General features: G+C 53.6%; 1 protein-coding gene across 2 annotated transcripts in view; it reads left to right on the top strand.

The window, feature by feature from the left end:
* Positions 1–19,728, top strand: part of RAMP3 (receptor activity modifying protein 3) — a 68,524-nt gene that overhangs the window by 34,736 nt on the left and 14,060 nt on the right. The window contains exons 7-9 of one of the 2 annotated variants that reach the window (XM_073809517.1): positions 13,685–13,817; positions 14,328–14,455; positions 17,802–18,835. In XM_073809517.1, the coding sequence (XP_073665618.1) occupies positions 13,685–13,817; positions 14,328–14,455; positions 17,802–17,998 (458 nt within the window). In that variant the 3' untranslated portion in view covers positions 17,999–18,835. Of the gene's footprint in view, positions 1–13,684; positions 13,818–14,327; positions 14,456–17,801; positions 18,836–19,728 lie in introns of those variants that run through there. The other variant, XM_073809516.1, reaches the window with a different exon arrangement.

The following is a 19,728-nucleotide window of genomic DNA, read 5'->3' as shown; positions in this document are numbered from 1 at the left end:
GGCAGGACGGCTGGTCAATTTTAACTAGCTTGAATTCTCCCTTGAAATAATTCTGTTTGTAATCAGAAAAAGCACAGAAAGCTTCAATCCCTTATTAAGTGGACTTCCTCACGCAAGAAAGGTCAGTTCAGCTCTTGCAAGGTAGTTGTTTTGCGATGCCTGTACTAGAATCCCTCTCCCCAACCCTCCCTCGCAGGACCTGGACTTCGGGGTGGGGGTATTACCCATCTTCCACCACTCAGAGAGGCGGAGCCCTTGTCCAGGTGGGGAGCCCACTTGCTCCATCCCTCTGACTTGGGAAGGGCCCAGGCCGAGAGCAACCAATCCCTGAGGGGGCCCCCATCTTCCTGACCCAGCTCCCTGAGCCCTCAGACCAGCACGTGCTGGGGGGTGTGTGGACTGGGGGCACCGTAGGGCAGAGGGGTCACCACCAGTGACAATGTGACCAGCTGTCCATGGGGCCAGAGTCTATGCTAGGGGCTGAGGGTGACAGAGGTGACCAAGCCAGGTGAAGTGATCCATGGTTGGAGAATCCCAAGTCCCTCCCTCCCTCCCCTCGGAGCCCATGACACTCCTCTAGGTCAGGTCCTTAGGGGTACCCAGTCACTCTCCTGGCCCTCGTCTTGTCCCCTGAGGCCTCCAGAGGGCACAGGGCAGGACCAGGGCCTGAGGACGCGGTTCTAGCCATGGGCAGTGGGGTGTGTGCAGGAGTGCAGCCGGGTGCACGCGTGTATGGCCCCACCCGCTCTAGTCCAGAGGGGTGCAAAGGCTCCTGGCACAGGCGAGGCCCCAGGAAAGTATCCTGGGGGCCCGAGGCCAGTAAGAGTTCGGGGGTCAGCTGCGCTCCACCCTGAGGGCTCCTCTCCGCACCCTCACACAGAGATATCCCCACTCTCAGCCAGCTCTCTCCCCAGGGGCGCTGCCCTCGCCGGTCTCATGGCACAGAGACGCACAGCAGTCCTTCTCCAGACACCTTGCCCAGCTCTTCTTCGGGCTGGGGGGAGGGTGGGTGCATCCGCAGGATCCTGCCCGCTCCTTGGCAGGCTTCCCTCACCCGCCCCTCATCTTGCCCTGCAGCCCAGTCGGGCGCGGAGCCTTCCAGGCGCTCACTTGCGGTGGGCCGCGCCCCCAGGGCTGCAGGAAGGGGGCTTGCGCTGGGGAGGGGATCCGTCCTGGGGGAAGGACCGTCCAGTGAGGGAAGACATATTTTGGGCTATAGGGCGCGTCCTTAGGGTACTCGTCCTAGGGATGGGAGCATCCTGGGGGAGGAAGCGTCCTGAGGGGTAGCACGTCCTGGGGGAGCACGACCTGAGGGAGGGCACCTGGGTGGGAGGGAGGCGCATCCTAAGGGGCGCAGAGCACATCCTGGGGGAAGGCACCTCCTGGGGGCGGGCTTTTTGCGGCCCCTTCCCCGCCTGGGCTCCGCCCCCGGGCGCCCCTAGCGCCCCCAGCCGGGACTCAGGTGCACCGCGCGCCTCAGCTGGATGGTGCGCCACACAGCTGGACCGCGCGCCACAGCTGGTCAGCCATGGAGACAAGAGCGCGGCGGCGCCCGCACGTTTTTCCGCTACTGCTGCTGCTGCTGCTGCTCTGCGGTAAGGGGACGCTCGGTCCGGCACCGGGGGCCCAACCGCCTCTGGGGCTGTGGGATCCGCGCGGCCTTTGCCTTCCTGCATCCGCACCTGGCTGCACCTCCTCCCCTGCACCGACCTGGGCGAGCCTGGCGCGCCCCGCTCCGGAGGGGCGAGGGGTGACCGGGTGCGGTCCCCAGGCTCTCTCCAAGCCGATGGCGACGGACCGGACTAGGAAGGAAGGCGCAGGGTCTCCTGCGGGCTCTGCATCGCCAGCCGCAGACTCGGCCTGGGCCTGCCCCTCCCAGCTGCGATGTCCCCGGCCTCGCTGCCCTGGAGCTGGGGACGCCATGCCAGCGCGACACCCCGAGCGAGCAGCGGCGGCGAGCATGTCCGTCTCCCTCCTCCCTGTGAGATAGTGCGCTCCTCGTCCCGGGGCTCCTGCGTTCACACCAGGCGCAGGGGTGTGGATGAGAGGAATCCAGAACTGGGAGTGCTAGACCTTCCCTGCTGTGCCGGTCCTTCCGAGGACAATGTTTCAGTGTGAGTGTGTGTGCGCGTGTCTGGAGAGACTGGCTGGAGGGGGCAGGGGGCGGCTTTCCGAGGCTTCCCCTCTCAGATCCCTTCTCCAGCAAGAAAACACAACTCCTGGGAGAACACATTGCTCACAAATTGGGAATGGATTGAATGAAAAGGTTGTTTTGAAAAATCGTTCTCAAGAAATCATCCAAGAACAAATAATAGGGTATGCGTGTTTGGGGAGGGCTTCGGTGGGAGAGACTTGCTGAGACTGGGAGTTGCAGAGCAGGGTCTGAGCCTGGCCAGCTCTGGGAGGAGGGAGCCCTGGCCTGGGGTTCAAGGGTCTCAGGCCCTGTCCGTGGGGGCCACTGTCCCCTGGGTCCTTTGGGATGCTCCCTTGCTCTCACTGGTCTCAGTCTCCCTGGCTGTAAGATGCAAAATTGGGCTTATTTGAAATATCATTGTCCGCTTTTTTTTTTTTTTTGCGGTATGCGGGCCTCTCACTGTTGTGGCCTCTCCCGTTGCGGAGCACAGGCTCCGGACGCGCAGGCTCAGCGGCCACGGCTCACGGGCACAGCCGCTCCGCAGCATGTGGGATCTTCCCGGACCGGGGCACGAACCCGTGTCCCCTGCATTGGCAGGCAGACTCTCAACCACTGCGCCACCAGGGAAGCCCCATTGTCAGCTTTGATGACGTGAAATTTGGAAAAGGCGGCATAGGCCCATCGACATCTTGAACTCTAGGTTACCCTTCCACTGGAGATGCCTGGGGTGGAGAAAGTGTGACTTCATTTCACATTCTGGGGTTAGAGCCCTAGGATTAGCTGGGTTTTGTGTTGAAGGAAAGGGTGATTGGTGGCTTCCAGAAATCAGGAGTGCACTGATGTGGCATTTCAGCAACCTTCAAATACAAAGCTCTTGGATGGAGGTTTTGGTCCTTGAAATGGAAGAGGAATCCTTTGCTTCACTATGAGGGAATCCGAGGTTCTCCTCACCAGCCTGTAGCATGGAGTTGAGAAGGCCCAAAGGCAGACCCTGTGCAGAAATCTCCTGTGTTAATAATCTTGGGCTCACGTGGGCATGGTTCTGGAGGCCACCTTGTCTTGTCTTGTTGGTCCCAGTGTCCCCCTCCCATGGAGCCTGGGGTGGGGACCAGGCCAGCCTCTCAGCAGACACAGCCCGGTGCTGGTCTGGTCAGAGTGAGGGCCTCAGGAACTGGCTCCTGACTGCGTCAGGGAGATGCAGGGAGAGGCGAACCGGCTCTTGGTCCCGTGCTGCTTTGTCATAGGTGGGATGGGGGCCATATCAGCCCTGGAGGCTGCTGCATCTCGAAGGAGGGTTTCAGGGCTGCCGGCTGTCTATGCTGTGGATCCTGACACCCTGCTGTCCCTGAGCTGCCTCTGAGCTGTGCCAAGTGGGGGGCCTGGCTTCCCAGGGCGCAGGGCCACGGGGGGGGGGTGGTTCCTCTTGACCATAGGGGCCCATCAGGGGCTCTGAAGGGCCCATCAGGGAAGGTGCTTCTTTGAAAATTACAAACCCTAATTCAGAAGCAGTTGCTGCCGTGCAGGGCCCTGGGGTAGTGAGGTCAAGAGAAGTCCACTCAGCTGGGCCTCTGCCTCTGTGTCTGTTCCCACCCGGAGCCAACACTGACCTCAGCTTGGGCTGCTCACTGCTCGGAAGTCAATATTCGAGAGACAGGAGTTGGTGGGGGGAAAGAGATGCTTTATTCAGGAATCCAGGAACCTAGGAAGATGGCAGACTAGCATCCCCCAAACCAACTCCACGTTGCCAATCAGCGGACAGGAGCTTTTAAAGGAAAGCTTCCAGGACGTGCAGGAGACTGCGTGCAGAACAGATGGAGTTGCTTGTGTCATGGCGACAGTCTGATCGTCACGCAGGTAGCCTTTCCCCTCTGGCGGCGGTTTTTATCAAGTATGTACAAAACAGCCCAGGAGTATGCATCAGACACTGTCATCTGTCCTCCCTGAAGAGCAGGGAGGGAATAAAGATTCTGTGACTGCTCTATGGCTGATTTACTCTTTAACTTGTTACCATTCTCTAGGCCCAACTGCTATTTTTGTCACTACATGTCTACGTCCTTTCAATCATTACTTCTTGAGCCAGGCTTTTGTGACTCAGGGGAGGCCCCTAGGAGACTAAAGCTTTTTGCTACAAACAAGAAACAGGGGACCCAGAAGGGCTTCTGTACCTGAGAGGGTCCTTCAGAGTCCTGCTTGGTTTCAGTCCCCCCTTTTCTTTGATATTTTCCAATCCTGAGGAGGAAGAGGTGCAGAATATGAAAGGGAAGAAAGTTTTGGATAGAAAGGTTAATCATAAACTTAGCAGAGGAACTTGGCTTTGGTTCCGTTTTTGTTTTAACTTTTCCCAAATCTTTGAGGGAATGGGGTGATGATCACTCTGGTTACTTCCTGGTGAAACGAGGCCTAGTCCTGCCACAATTTGGGGAATTGGACACAGAGTTGGAAATAGTCCCTATTTCCAAGCTTAGCATCAATATTTTGTATTATGAAAACAGTACTTCCCTCTTTGATTGCTTTGTCATAGCGCCTAGACAAACATTTGAAAATTAGTAGATATATTACAATGAGGATAATAATCAAAATGCATGTTTGTACTATTCTCCAAATGTAGTTTTTCCCTTAATGGTTAAAGCAGACATACAATGTATGTTTAATAGACCACAAACAGGCTGTTTTAAATTAGCATGAAATTTGAGTTAAATCATGTAAACCAGAAAGACTTCCCTATACCTCAATATGTGAAATTTTCTTCTGTCATTTCCCCCTTTTGGTTGCAAATCTTTCAGTAGAAGGCACTGATGATCAAAGTATCTGTCTCTTGATTGTGTTTGCTGCCTGCCCTGGGTCTATCATGTCCCTTGGTGCTACTCCTCCTTTTTGTTTATATGTTTGCCTAGTTATCCATGTTGGGGGAAAACTAATCAGACATAACAAACAGCTACAAAGGTATGTTGACAGGGAAACATTTTATAGGTTATACATCTTATCAATTATATCAAATTGTCACACAAACATTGCACGTGCTCCAAGCAGTAGACTTAAAGCAAGCAGTGATACATGTCACGAGTAGTTATACTCTGTGACAACTTTATTAGAGAAATTTTTTCATATAATGTTTTCCATGTAGTTTAATAGACCAAATAATCTTAATTAGTTTAATATGTCTTTCTGAGATTGCTCAGGGGCCCTTTGGGAAACTCAAAGTTAGCTAGAGAAAGAAACTTACAGTCTGTTATCAAAGCTGCTCAATATTCCAGGAAAACTTTGTTCTCTTTACAGAGAGAGAAAAACAAACTCTAGTCCTGTATTAGTTTGCTTTTAAATTCAATCTAATCTCAATCAATCCTGACCATGCACAAAACTCTTTTCTTAAGGTTCCTTTTCCATAAACCTTCTACAACTTTCTGTATCTATATAAGTTTGTCCCTTATTTTTTCCCATCTAGAAACAATGAGCTCTAGGACAAAATTATTTTCCCTTTTTCTTTAACAAAAATATCTCCATCCTTCTCTTGCTGACAATGTATTTTCTTTACATTCTGAAGTGATTTCCTTATTATTTTTAATAGTTTAATCGCATATTTATTAGAATTTTTAACCCTTAAAAACCGTAATCGCCAGCAAAAACCAAAAGCCAACTAACTGAACTGTTTGCTATACCAACGTTTTCTGATTGGCAAACTTATAAACATGTTCTCTAACCTCTAAAAACATTTTTTAAAAAATACGTTTTTATAGCATAATTTCTCTTTAAAGTGGTTCAAGATGTGTGTCTAATAAACCCAAACACCTTTAGTTTTTTTTTTCTCTCGTAAGACAAAAGAAGATAGACTTGTCTAGCAATCAGTGTTCCAGTACTTTATCTTAAAAATGACCTAGACCTTCAAGAAATGTTTATCATTTAACTTAATTCAGAAAAACTCGAAAGTTTCAAGTTACTAAGAATCTGGAAAGACTAAAACATAATTACTTCTAAAGAGTTCACCTAAAAGCTTCTATACCACTTATCTTTATTTTTTTTACTTATGACAGTATCATCACACAAAATTCATTTTCTTGTTGACAAGTTTTTCAGTAGATATAATATGAATTTACTGACTTTCAGTAAACCTAGGTACAATAAAATTATCATACTTAACATTGATGACTCTAAAGACATGTCTGTATTAACTATACTTAAACTAACTTTAATGCTGGATATTAATTTAATACTGAATATTCCCCAGATCACATGAACCTGAAATTCATTTTGGTTAGTTTTTTGTTGTATTTAGAAATGTTTGATTTGTAAGCACTTACTTTTCTTTAAGCCAATTAAGTAGCGCTCATTTACAAATTAGTTTTGGTAATACTATCCAGAGATAAAGACATATAATTATAATGTATACATAGACATACATATATCCAGATAGGCAGAGATCTCATAGCTTCATTAAATTAATTAATTAATTAATTAATTAATTAATTTATGGCTGCGTTGGGTCTTCGTTGCTGCGCGTGGGCTTCCCTAGTTGCGGCGAGTGGGGGCTCCTCTTCATTGCGGTGCATGGGCTTCTCATTGCGGTGGCTTCTCTTGTTGTGGAGCATGGGCTCTAGGTGTGTGGGCTTCAGTAGTTGTGGCAGGTGGGCTCAGTAGTTGTGGCTCGTGGTCTTTAGAGTGCAGGCTCAGTAGTTGTGGTGCACGGGCTTCTTTGCTCCGTGGCATCTGGGATCTTCCTGGACCAGGGATCGAACGCGTGTCCCCTGAATTGGCAGGCAGATTCTTAACCGCTGCCCCACTGGGAAGTCCCATACCTTCATTTTAAAACTTATTCATGAATCAGGTATTTATTTCAATACAAAACTTATTAGTTTATAAATCTTATCCCATTTTTCCTCTCTATTGTGAAACAGCTCTAATGCATAATAGTAGTGTAGTTTAGGGACCCATTAAAGGGCAAAATTTTCCCCCTGAATCTAGGGAGTATTATGGCCAGGTTGTATTACAAAGGAAAATCATCTTTTTACATTTCATTGCTTTGCAACTGGAAGTGGTCCACTTCTGCAGGACGCACCCTGAGGTGCTGCATTCCGAAAACAGATTTTGTTTCCCATAGAAGTCACACTTACGCCCAAGACAAATGCAAAGATACACACAAAGAACACAATTCAACTCTTGTAGCACAAGAACAGAAGGGTGAAGTCCAACAGTTCCCTCGACTTACCCAAATGAGGTTTCCTCTTTTTAACAACAAACAACATACAAATGGAAAGATAGGGAATCAGGACATCGTGTGTCATGGCAATTCACCTGGCCAGTGTAAAACCAAAAATAATAGTTGAACTAAGTTAAGTTTACTTACTTCAGTTTAAAAAGCCTCTCCCCCCATCCTTTTTCACTTTTGGTTGAAGTTCTACTAATTAACCCAAGGCCTACTGCTCGGTTTCATGCCTAGCCCTTGACCAGCCCCTTGGGTCTGGGTGTGAATTCTGGGGGCCTCCCTTTGCAGCACCTTAACACCAAGATTATGAGACACTTACTTACTGGCCCTTAGCTTCAGTTTCCCCCACTCTAGTGTGGATGCAGGAATAGCACCCTATAAAGGGCTGTTGATAGCCATTTGGATTCAATGAGTTCAGTCCCCATAACGATGTGCGGGGACCAAGAGTGTGGAATGAAAGGGTTGTGTGTATGGGAAGCTCCCATCAGTGCCTGGCACACATTCTGTGGGCACTCGAGTTTGCTAGCAGCTGTGGCTACCAGCGGCTCACAGCACCCCCAGGCAGAGTGCCCATGCCAGTGTGTATGTGTATGAACATGTCACTGTCACTGTTTTTGTCACTGGTGGGCGTAATGTTGTCCTGCTGTTGAGCCACCTCCTTTCACACTGGATTCTGTGGACTCAAGCGAGCCCAGAGGCAGTGGCTGGATATCAAGTAGCCCAGTGACGCAGTGATTGCAAGGAGGTGGTTAGCCGAGAGGTGTTTGAAGGTCCTCTGACGTCCCTATTCATCATATAGATACAGAAACTGAGGTCCAGGGTGGGGAGGGAACTCCTCAGACTGCAGGGACTGGGGGCAGAACCTTTCAGAAACCACACCCTCCCACAGCCCTCGTGACCGTGGCCCATCGCTGCAGAGTCTGCCGAGTCTGCTCGATGCTGATTTGCACAAGAGGAGAACGAGAGCTCCTGTATTTCGTTTCCAAGTGACTGGCCATAAAAGGCCTTTCTCTTGGAAATGCATCTGTTTGGCTGTTTCTCATCTCCCAGAGTCTGGAAGTCCCCTAGACAAAAGGAACACAGTGCATTTTCTTTGTTTCCCTGATGGAACCAACTGAAATGGTTTTCTATTTCAACTTAATTCCCGAGACGTTTACTAATGCAGCTGGTAGCTTGAGTGGGTGGCAGCAACACACTTTCTTGGTGTTGTCAGGAATCTGCATCTTTACCTCACTCTTATAACACAGGGCAGGTTGTTGGGTTTGGCTGGGAGCCCCTGAAGCCTGTGCATCAGAAATGGTGCCATGGGCTTCCCTGGTGGCGCAGCAGTTGAGAATCTGCCTGCTAATGCAGGGGACACGGGTTCGAGCCCTGGTCTGGGAGCATCCCACACGCCGCGGAGCAACTAGGGCCATGAGCCACAACTACTGAGCCTGCGCGTCTGGAGCGTGTGCCCTGCAACAAGAGAGGCCGCGATAGTGAGAGGCCCGCGCACCGCGATGAAGAGTGGCCCCCGCTCGCCACAACTAGGGAAAGCCCTTGCATAGAAACGAAGACCCAACACAGCAAAAATAAAATTAAAAAAAAAAAAAAAAAAGAAATGGTGCCGTAATTACCAGTCTCCCCACCCCCTCACGGAGGGCACCTGTGGTTGATCAGACAGGTGTCCCATGGTGCCTGCCCTGTGCATCCTCACAGCACCCCCTGCCCGCCCCCATGGGTGGGAGAATTTATCCCAGGAAACCTGCCTTAGGATGTCACGTGGTCCTTGATGACACATTCTCAACCTGCCCTGGCCAGGCCCCTGTGGTGCTGGGTATGTGGCGATTCTGGGACACATGGAGATTCTGGGTTCATGGAGATTCTGTCCATGAGGAAGCAGGAAGGGAGAGGAGGAAGGGGCTCCAGTGGTGGGGAGAAGTGGGAGGGGAGGAGGAGAAAGCCCTGGGCTGGGTCTCAGTGATCCGACAGGTGGCCGTTGGGTCAGGCTGAGGATGTCTAGGTGTTCCAGGTCCAGGGTTCCGGGTCCAAGGGGTCCAACAGGTCCAGGGGGTCCAGCTATTCAAGGTCTAGGGGGCATCTAGGAGGTCCAGGGTCCAGGTATTCAAGGCCCAAGGGGTCCAGGGGGTCCAGGTCCAGAGGATTAAAGTCCAGGTCATCCAGGTCCATGGATCCAGGTTCAGTTGGGTCTAGATGGTGGTCCAGGTGGTCTAGACAGGCCAGGTCCAGTCGGGCCATGGCTGGGAGGAGTGGCAGCAGCCAGCAGGGGCGAACAGTGTGAGACTTGCCTGGCCCGTGCCCATGTGGGAGGAGGGTGGAGCCCAGGACAGCCATGAAGGATACTGAGAGGATGCTGTCAGGGGATGACAAGACCAGGCCCAGGAATGGGTACAAGGGCTGGATGTCAGGTGGACTTTCAGAGCCTGTGGTGGGGAGCCTGTCAGTGAGCTGTGGGGAAAAGATGCCTTTGGAACAGGGCAACCAGTGGGAGAAAGGAGCATAGGCTGCCTTCTCATCATCTGCCTCCACCTCAGCCTGAGAGCCTGCGTTCCCTAAAGTCACTAACTGCGGGCCTGCACGGCCCTGGACCCAGGGCTGCACCTGGGTTCGGCCCCCTACTGTGTTACTGAGCAGGTCGATGACTTTCCCCAGTCACAGTGGTCCTGTCTTGTTGGGCTGTTGCAGGGCTCGGCGAGCTGGGCCACACTGAGGACAGGGCACTCAGTGGACATTGGTCAGTACTGAAGTGGAGGGAAGCCGGGCAAGGAGGTGTCACGGCAGGTGTCACGGCTCCATTTCCAGATAGGGAAACTGAGCCTCAGAGAGGAGAGTGAGTGCGTCTGGGCTGGGGAGCAGAGGCACGGGGCTGTCTGACTCCCCTCTGACTCTTGGTTTCAGCGCTCCCATTTTCTGTCTCTTACTCTGCAGAGTGTGGGCCTGGGTCTCGCATCACCCACCTGGAGCTTGTCAGAGATTAGTATCTTGGTGCCCCAGGCCTGCGGGGTTAGAATCTTCATTGCACAAGATCTCCACGTGCCTGTGTGCACGTAACTGTGAGCAAGCATTGCTCTTCCCACTTGTTCTCAGCTCTGACAGCACGTTGGAATTATGTGGGCGTAGGGGCAGTTTAACAAACACCGATTCTTGGTCCCTGTCTCAGGGCCTGGGCTGTGGCCTGGGTGAGTCTGGTGTGCGGCCAAGTCAGACACCTCACGTGGTCACCCTGAGAGACTCAGTCTCTTAAATGATATATCAATTCACGTATAGCACAAGAACCTTCCATTTTTGCCCTTTATATTATCACTGTCATACATTTTATTTAAACTTAAGTTGTAAATCCACAATACATTATTTATTTATTTATTTTTATAAATTTATTTATTTAATTTTGGCTGCTTTGGGTCTTCGTTGCTGCATGCGGCCTTTCTCTAGTTGCAGCGAGCGGGGGCTACCCTTCATTGCGGTGCGCAGGCTTCTCATTGCGGTGGCTTCTCTTGTTGCGGAGCACGGGCTCTAGGTGCGTGGGCTTCAGTAGTTGTGGTTCACGGGCTTAGTTGTTCCACGGTATGTGGGATCTTCCCGGACCAGGGATTGAACCCGTGTTCCCTGCACTGGCAGGTGGATTCTCAACCACTGCGCCACCAGGGAAGTCCCCACAGTACGTTATTGTTTTTGTTTTCACAGTCAGTTATCTTTTAAAAGATTTAAATGTTGAGAAACAAACTTTATATATTTACTCCTAGAGTTACAATTTCTGGTGCTCTTCATTCCTTTGTGAAGATCAATATTTACTTCTGATATTATTTTCCTTCTCCCTAAAGGAAATTCTTAAATATTACTTGAAGTTTGAGTGTGCTTGTAATACCTTCTTTCAACTTTTGAATGTTTGAAAAAACTTTTATTTTTTAAAAAAGCTTTTTGAGGTATAACTCACATACCACACATTCACCCATTTAAAGTATATAGTTCAATGTTTTTTAGTATATTTACGGAGTTTTGCAACTGTCACCATCATCCAGTTGAGAACATTTCATCACTCCTAAATAAATTCCATGCTCACTAGCAGTGATGACCCATTCCACCAACCCCCTTGGCCTTAAGTAATCTAATCTGCACTCTGCCTCTATAGATTTGGCTATTCTGCAGACTTCATTAAATGGAATCATACAATATGTGGTATTTTGTGACCGGCATCTTTCACTTAACATAATGTTTTCAAGGTTTATCCAAGCTGTAGCACGTGTCAGTACTTCATTCTTTTATGGAAAGACATTACACTACTACCTCTAGTAGTGTGATTGTGGGGCCATATAGTCATTGTATTTTTAACATTTTGAGAAACTGCCAGGAAACTATTTTTCAATGTGGCTGCATCATTTTACGTTTCTACAAGCAGCATACGAGGGTTCAAATTTCTCCACATCTTCACCAACATTTGTTAGATCTTTTTTTTTTCTCCTCTCCCCTGCCCCCACCTCTGTTAGATCTTTTTGATAATAGCTATCTTGGGGGGTGTGAAGTGATATCTGATTATGGTTTTGACTTGCATCGCCCTGATGGCTAACGATGTTGATTGTCTTCTCATGTGCTTATTGGTCATTTGTGTATATTTTTGGAGAAATGTTTATTCAGATCCTTTGCCTATTTTTAAATGGGTCATTGCTCTCTTTTTATAGAGTCATAAGAGTTCTTTATCTATTCTAGATACAAGCCCCTTATCAGAAATACGATTTTCATACATTTTCTTTCATTCGGTGGGTTGTCTTTTCACTCTATTGATGGTGTCTTTTGAAGAACAAAAGTTAAAAATTTTGATATAGTTCACTTTCTGTCTTTTTCTTTTGTTGTTTGTGCTTTTGGTGTCATATTTAAGAAGACTTTGTCTTATACAAGGACACAAAGACTTTCTCCTTTTATCCTAAGAATTTTTATAGTTTAGCTCTTACATTTAGCTCTCTTATATGTTTTGAGTTAATTTTTGTGTAGATTGTGAGGAAAGGGTCTAACTTTATTCTCCTGCATGTGTATATACAGTAGTTCCAGCGCCATTTGTTGAAAAGACTATTCTTTCCCTGGTGAATTGTCTTGGTACATTTATAGAAAATAATTTTATTCTAAAATGAAGGTTGATTCTTGGACTCTCAATTTTATTCCATTGATCTATATGTCTACCCTCATGCCAGTGCCACACTGTCTTCATTATTGTAAGATTATTGTAAGTTGTGAAGTTGTGAGTCCCACATAGGCACACATACACCAGATACACACGGTAGGGCAGCGTGCACATAGACACACACATGTACAAACACACATACCACACAGACATACGTATACACACATACACACATCAGGACACACACGGCAGGGCAGCACACATATATACACACATACATATGTCAGGATACACATGGCAGGGCAGATACACCTACACACACAACACACACAGATGTGAACACAACACACACACACTAAGACACACATGGCAGGGCAGCGTACACAAAGACACACACACACACATAGATGCACACACATACATATATCAATACAACATATGTACTCCAGGACATGCACAGCAGGGCTTTCTCTTGATTATATGATGGGAGCCAAAGCTGGGGGTCACGAGAGGGAAGATTACGAGGGGGGGAACTGACCCCTGGAAATCAGATGCCTGGAGAGGGTGGGGGGATGGGTCCTGAGGGTCAGACAGGCAGGTGTTCCCAGTGGGAGGAGGGTGTTCTCTGGGGGTGGAGGGCACAGGAAGTGTTGGGGGCAGAGCTCAGGAAGAGTGATGAGAAATCCTGGGGCAGGGGTCCTGCCAGACCCCAAGAGTGTTCAAAGGCCTGGCCGCTGTTGCTGGACCCTGCAGCCCTCAGCCCCTGGCCTCCTGGAGTTCAAGGGGGTGGCTTTGACAGGGTGGGCAGTCCTTACTGTCAAGGGCCCTCTGTCGCTGCCCAGAGGCCTGGGACTGTCATCAGACTCTCAGAACGCTTCCTGGGACATGCTGCGGGTGCCCCCACCCTCGAGGTGCAGTGGTCGCCCCTGCTCCCTGCCCCCACCCAGCCCGGACTCCGTCAGCCCTCAGCCTCTCCACTCCCGGGACCCCTGTCCCTCTGCATGCTGTCCTCTTACCTGCTTCTTCCCATGCCGCCCTGGGAGGCCACGGGCCCTCTGGGTCCTGTCTCCTGGATGCCTCCAAGTGGGTCACTCTTTCTGCACTGGCTTCAACCTCCCCGGGTCACATGGAGGTCAAGGTGAAGGAGGAAGACCCCAGCTGGCCTTGAGGGTCATCAGCAGGAGACCTTCAAGGCTCATGCCAGCAATTCCAGCAGTGCTCACGGCTCTCTCCTCTCTAGGGGAGTGTCCCCCAGTGGGCGGCTGCAATGAGAAGCGCATGCTGGCCATGCTGCCCCACTGCGGCCAGACCTTTGCTGAAAGGATGAAGAAGGTGGAGGTCTGGAAGTGGTGCAACTTGTCGGAGTTCATCGTGTGAGTGTCCCTGCTCAGGCACTGGGCCTGCCCTCGCCCTGCCCTCGCCCAGCCCACGCCCTGCCCGTGGCTTGCCCACGCCCTGCCCACGCCCAGCCCACGCCCTGCCCTCGCCCAGCCCACGCCCTGCCCTCACCCAGCCCACGCCCTGCCCATGCCCTGCCCGTGGCTGGACTACCCTCTGCCCACAGCCCGTCTGTATCCTGCTGACCGTGTGCCCGTGCCCCGCCCTTGCCCTGCCTACGTCCTGCCCTCGGCGTCTGTGCCCCGCATGCTCCGAGGTCCACTCCAAGCCTCACAGCCCTCCGCTCCCCACACGGACCACCCTGGCAGTTCCAAACTGGACACTCCAGGCTGTGTGTCCCCCATTCCTCTGAGCGAGGTCATGTCTCTGGGAAACCCTGACACCCACTGCCCTTCCAGAATTGGGTTAGTGCCCTGCCCTGGCATGCCTGCCTCTCTTCACGGTCCATGCTGGGTGGAAATTGTCATTTTGGGTTTTCTTCACAGCACCGGCCAGGGCTGGGTTTGTAGTCAGGACCAGTGGACCCCAGAGAAACTGAACCCCGCTGGTTTCTACCTGGTGCGGCGGGAGCAGTGCCTCACCACAGAGAGCCCCACGTCTAGAAGCTCCCGAGGTTTTTGATCTCCTCTGGTCACACCTAGCATCAAGTGTCAAGGTGGCCCTTTCACCTCCTCAGAAATCACCTACGGGCTGTGCCCGCCCTCCTCCACTTCCCACTTGGCCATCTCAGTCTGGTGCGCTGCTGGCGGCCGCTGCAGACTCACACTGTCCTGTGAGCCGTGCTTGCCTGGAGGCCCCATCCTCCCTGGGAGCCCCGGATTTGCTCAGTTGCATCAGCCCTTTCCCCTCCAAGACCCCGGCCCCTGTGCCCTCTGCCCCCAGTGGCTGTTCTAGGGGCTTCCAGGCCCAACTCCCCCGGGGACAGTGGCAGGCCCCTCGCAGACATAGTTGTTCGCTGAACCAAACAGTATGAAATTTCTGTGTCTGCTGGGAAAGGGGGCTGGGGGCTCGGGAAGGGGCTTGGCCAGGCTTCTTCTTGTCCTCTGAGCCTGGCCTGGACGCCAAGCCTGGAGTGGACACACAGGGGTCCGGGGTAAGGGAGGATGAGGTGGGCGCTTCCCATCCTGTGCCTTTGTCACCTGCTAAAGCCTCAGCGAGGAGATCAGACATCCAGCCCTGGGGCCTGAGGACAGCAGAGGGGGCAGCCAGGAGGGGGGTCTGGGAGTTGGAGAGAGAGGGGCCGACTTCCACCTGAGTAGGGAAATTTGCCTGGCGGGGGAGGGAGTCTGACGGGGGCGGTTTGCCGCGCTCCCGGCCTCTGCAACCCCCTTTCCCAGCTGGCCTATGGCTGCGTCTTCTCTTGCTCTGGAAGCCAGACTGAAGGGAGGACATGGGGAGGCCCTGGGTGACCAGGGGACGCTTGGGAAGCACAGACCCTGTCGTGACCCTGGTTCTGCGATGTCACACAAACAGCAGCTTCCTTGTGAAGGACACCCTGATTTCGTCTCCAGCCTGAACTTGGGCTGGCGAGTTAACAGGGCTTGGGAGCAGTGTGTGCAAGTGTGTGCGTCCCTGCCTTCTGCCTCCCCAGCCCAGGGAAGGGCAGGATGCTGGGGTGTGGGAGTTGGCCTCTACAACTCTCGCCATGTGCCTGAGTGCCCGACCTCTCGGTGTCTTTTATCCTAAAAGCGTTTGCTCTTAAAATTCGGAGCCACTTCCCAGCGTTCTTGGGAAGCACCAGGTGTGGGCATTCTGCGCCTGGCCCCGTAGGTCGACCCACGGAGATGGGTGTTGTGCTCAGCTCTGCCCCATTCCTGGCCTTTGGGGCTCACCCCGAGACCTCACCGAGCACCTACTACGTGCCAGGCACTTGTCAGGAGTGTATTCACTTCACCTCATTTGGTCCTTTCAGTCACCTTATCGGATAAGAATTATGAACCCCATTTACAGGCAGGGACACTGAGGCTCATGGAGGCTAAGTAATGTGGACAAAGTCAGGAAGATGGTCAGTGGGCTAGCTGGGATTGAAGGACATTGATTCTTCATCCTGACCCCTAAGCTGCTGTCCTGTGCTGTTTTCTGTGCACGGGGGTCACTCGGGCCACACACCACTCCCCAGCCCCTGCAGGCTTGCTGTCCACAGTGGGGCTTCCCCCAGCTCCATCTGCTTCGTTTCAGCCCTATGAGCCCTGGGGTGGGTCGGGGCTTGGCAGGGTGTCCAGTTAGAGGCTCTGTCTGGGGTGGCAGGTCACTGACGGGGCCCAGTGTGAGGGGTGGGTCTTGGGGAGTGATGGGTTTGCCTGAGGACCTGCCTGGTGAGGTGTCCCAGAGCCTGAGCATGTCCCAGGGGCCACATCACGGCTCTGCACACAGATTCCAGGCTGTACCCTTTGCTTCCCGCTCTCTTTTGCCTCGTGTGGCTCTCCCTTGTCTGCGTTAGCTGAGGGGTGCAGGGCAGACGTGTGCCGGACCAGCAACCCAAGCATCTGGACTGGGAAACTGCCCGGGGCTGCCGGGAGGCGTGGGCACTACGAAGGCCTGGTTTAGTGATTAGCAGCCCCATTTCCCACCGCCTTTCCAGGCAGAGACAAGGTTCTGTACAGGAAGCTCCTTGCAGGAAGCAGTTCCTTCCCGTTGCTCAGGCCAGGCCACTCGCCCTGGGTCCACACCGGAGGGAGGAGGGGGGCCACAGGGCCTGCTGCCTGTGGGGATCTGAGGCAGGAGCCTCTCCCGCTCCCATACCTGTCCTGCATGCAGCACTCTGCCAGCTGCAAGAGAGTGTGGGCAGTGGTGGAGCTGGTGCACCTTGGCACGTGTCTGACCAGCCCTCTCACCAGAGCACCTTGGACAATGGCTGCCAGCCTAGGTCACCACTCCCAGGGGCCGCTAATCCCAGGCCAGCTGGCCGTGGGGCTGAACTCTGGGTCCTGGTAGCTGTAGCCCTTGGTTGGCTTCAAGGACCGTCCAGAGCCAGCCCGCTGGATGGACGTGGCTCCTCATGGGTGGTTTGCTGAGTGCCCTTTCCGGTTGACTGACACAGACAGGAGGACCCTGGGGCGGGGGGAATCCCACGTGTCCTGTCAGATGGGGGCTGGGAGAGGTGACGTCTGAGAGGAAGACAGGCCGGGGCTGGGCTCACAGGTGGGACACGCTCCCCCAAACCAGGTAAATGAGGGCAAGCTGCCTTGACTGGGAGGCCGCTGGTCCTCGGCCTGCCTCAGAGAGACCTCTTCCCCGGGGAGCCCATAGAGTGGCCTTAGGTGACAAGGGCCTTGCAGGTCCAAGTGGCTGTGACTCCACACATCCCTTGGCCTTGGAAAAAGAAGCCAGGCCCAGAGTACCCCCTGGGAAGACTTGAGAAATGCTGGGCCCAGACCTTGGGCGTTGGGACTTCACGTCCTCATAGGAAGCAGGTGACGGGTGTGGATGACCAAGATGAGGCAGGGATGACGTAGGAGATGCAGGACGGGGCATGAGGTGTATTTTGGGGGGCTCACGGCCTCAGAGTTTCCATGCTGGGCTCTGCTGCCTCTGTTTTAAGATGGGAGGGCCAGGAGTTGGGCTCGATGACACTGGGCTCTGTGCAGAGGTCATTGTCTGCTGGGGTGGGCACGAGGGGAATCGAGTTTGTGACGCGGCAGCCTGCGAAGGGGAGTAGAACATGGCTGTGCACTTTGGGGAGGGGGCTCAGGGGCAGATGAAAGCGGGGCTGAGGCCTAGAGGTGGGAAGCAGGGCATGGGCTCGCCATGCCAGAGAGCCTCTGGGCAAGGACGCCAGGGAGATGGACCCTGCTGGCCCAGCAGGCCCAGTAGGGCTCAGAGCAGGAGGCCTTCCCCTGTGTCCTGGGGCCATGATGAGAGCAGGCAGCCAGACAGGACTGCCCCCCACTTTCCTGGCGGTCAGGGCCAGAGTGAGGAGGGGCAGAGGAGCCAGGCGGTCAAGCCCTCTGCCTTCGCAGGTACTACGAGAGCTTCACCAACTGCACCGAGGTGGAGACCAACGTGGTGGGCTGCTACTGGCCCAACCCCTTGGCGGAGAGCTTCATCGCTGGGGTCCACAGGCGGTTCTTCCAAAACTGCTCCGTGGACAGGCAACACTGGCAGGACCCCCCAGACGAAATTCTCATCCCGCTCATCGCAGTGCCCATCCTGCTGACCATCGCCATGACCGGCGTGGTGGTGTGGCGCAGCAAACGCACCGACCAGGTGGTGTGAGGGCCCGGTGAGTCCGAGGGGCCCCGCCTGGGGAAGCGGAAGAAAGTTCTCCAGGGCTGGGAGAGCCGGTGGACACTCTTCGGCTGCCCCCACCCTACCTGGGCGGCCTTTGGGCTGGTGAAAGAAAACGTGCCGCGGCTGGAGCCTGCGTGCTAGGCACAAGTCACCGCTGCTTCGCCCGCGCTGTCCCAGGCTGGGCTGGGGCCTCGGAGTTCCTAGCACAGAGTCCCGTGGTGCCCCATCTGCAGCCCCGGCCAGACCCCGCCTCCCAACTGACTCTACCCCTGGCCCCAGCCCAGCCCTGACTCCACCCCTTGTCTCTGACTCCACCTCTGGCCCTGACCCCACCTCCAGCCCTGGCCCCACCCCCAGTCCTGACCCCACCCCCGGTCCTGGCCCCACCTCCCACTCTGACTCCACCCCAAGCCCTGGCCCCACCCCGGCACCGCCCTGGAAAGGTGTGCCTATTCCCACCTGGCTGGGGGTTGGGGGTAAAGAGATAGTGAGGGGGTTTTTGTAGGTCCTCGCTTCGCAGGCTTTGAGTCCTCTTGGTAGGGAGCCCACCTACAGATCTGGAAGACTGAGGGTTGGGTTGGGGGTTCCGAGGAGCCACAGCACAGCCTGAGACCTGCTTTCTGGGGCCACCACCAGGGGCTGGAGCTTCCTAACGGCCCCCCGCTGTGAGCACGGCCTCGGGGTGGGGTCCCCTGCGCTGTCCTTCTGGCTGAGCTCTGTCTGCCATGTCTGTGCTTTCTCTGAGTAAAGAGTCATGCTGCTTCTGGGGTTTCCAGTGTTATTTCAGGGAATTCCCAGAGACCCCTCCTGGCCTCTTAGAACCGGCAAGTCCCCCATGCCCATTTTACAGATGGGGAGTGCCTGAGGCTCCAGAATGTCAGAGCTCAGAGTGGCAAAGAGAGCTTCACACCAGGGGAATGTGGGCAGGCAGGAGGCATCTACCCATCCAGCTTGCAGAGGTTTTGTGCTTCCCACTGGCACCCTGCGCTTTGAGGATGGAGGGGAGACTATCCTTCCAGCGTTTCAAGGTCGCCTAGGGCTTGCCAAGACCCCCACCTGGTCCTGGGGACCTGGGAGCAGCTGGTGGGGGCACTTTGTCCGCAGACCTCTCGCTGGGCCTTGTCCATGTTCCAGTTCTGGGGCCGAGGCTTTTGGATGTGGGCTGTTGGCTTCAGCACGGTCTTGCTGGGGACCAGAGGTGGGCCATGGCTATGAGTGGACGTGGAGAGAACCTGGCGGGGCAGTCCCTGTGTCCATCAGAGGCCCCGCCCCCCTTCCTGCCCAGAGATGTGCTGGTCCCCTGAGCCTGCTGGTCCCCTCTAGGTGCCCAGCGGTGCGGGTAGGGGCACAGTGTAGGGACAGAATCTGAAACTCCTGGCACTTCTGCTTCGTGAGACAGCTTCGGCCGAGGACCAGAAGTCTGTGATCTGAACGTGAACCCACGCTGACTCCAGCGCATCTCCCGCTACCTGAGCCTCGCTGGTCACCTTCGCTGGACGTCTGCCAGATGACGTGGCCTCTGGAGGCCGGGGTGCGGGGTCAGAGTGCTCGCGGGTCTCAGACCATCTCAAACGTTTAAAATGTTGGCCCTCTTCTCAGATGATGTCCTGGGGGGCGTGGCTGCCTTGGTGGGTGTGCAGCCCAGCCCCTGGCTGG

The sequence above is a fragment of the Tursiops truncatus genome, chromosome 9 (genome assembly GCF_011762595.2).
Source record: "Tursiops truncatus isolate mTurTru1 chromosome 9, mTurTru1.mat.Y, whole genome shotgun sequence".
In the NCBI taxonomy this organism is placed as follows: domain Eukaryota; kingdom Metazoa; phylum Chordata; class Mammalia; order Artiodactyla; family Delphinidae; genus Tursiops; species Tursiops truncatus.
This window is presented reverse-complemented; position numbering and strand designations above follow the sequence as displayed.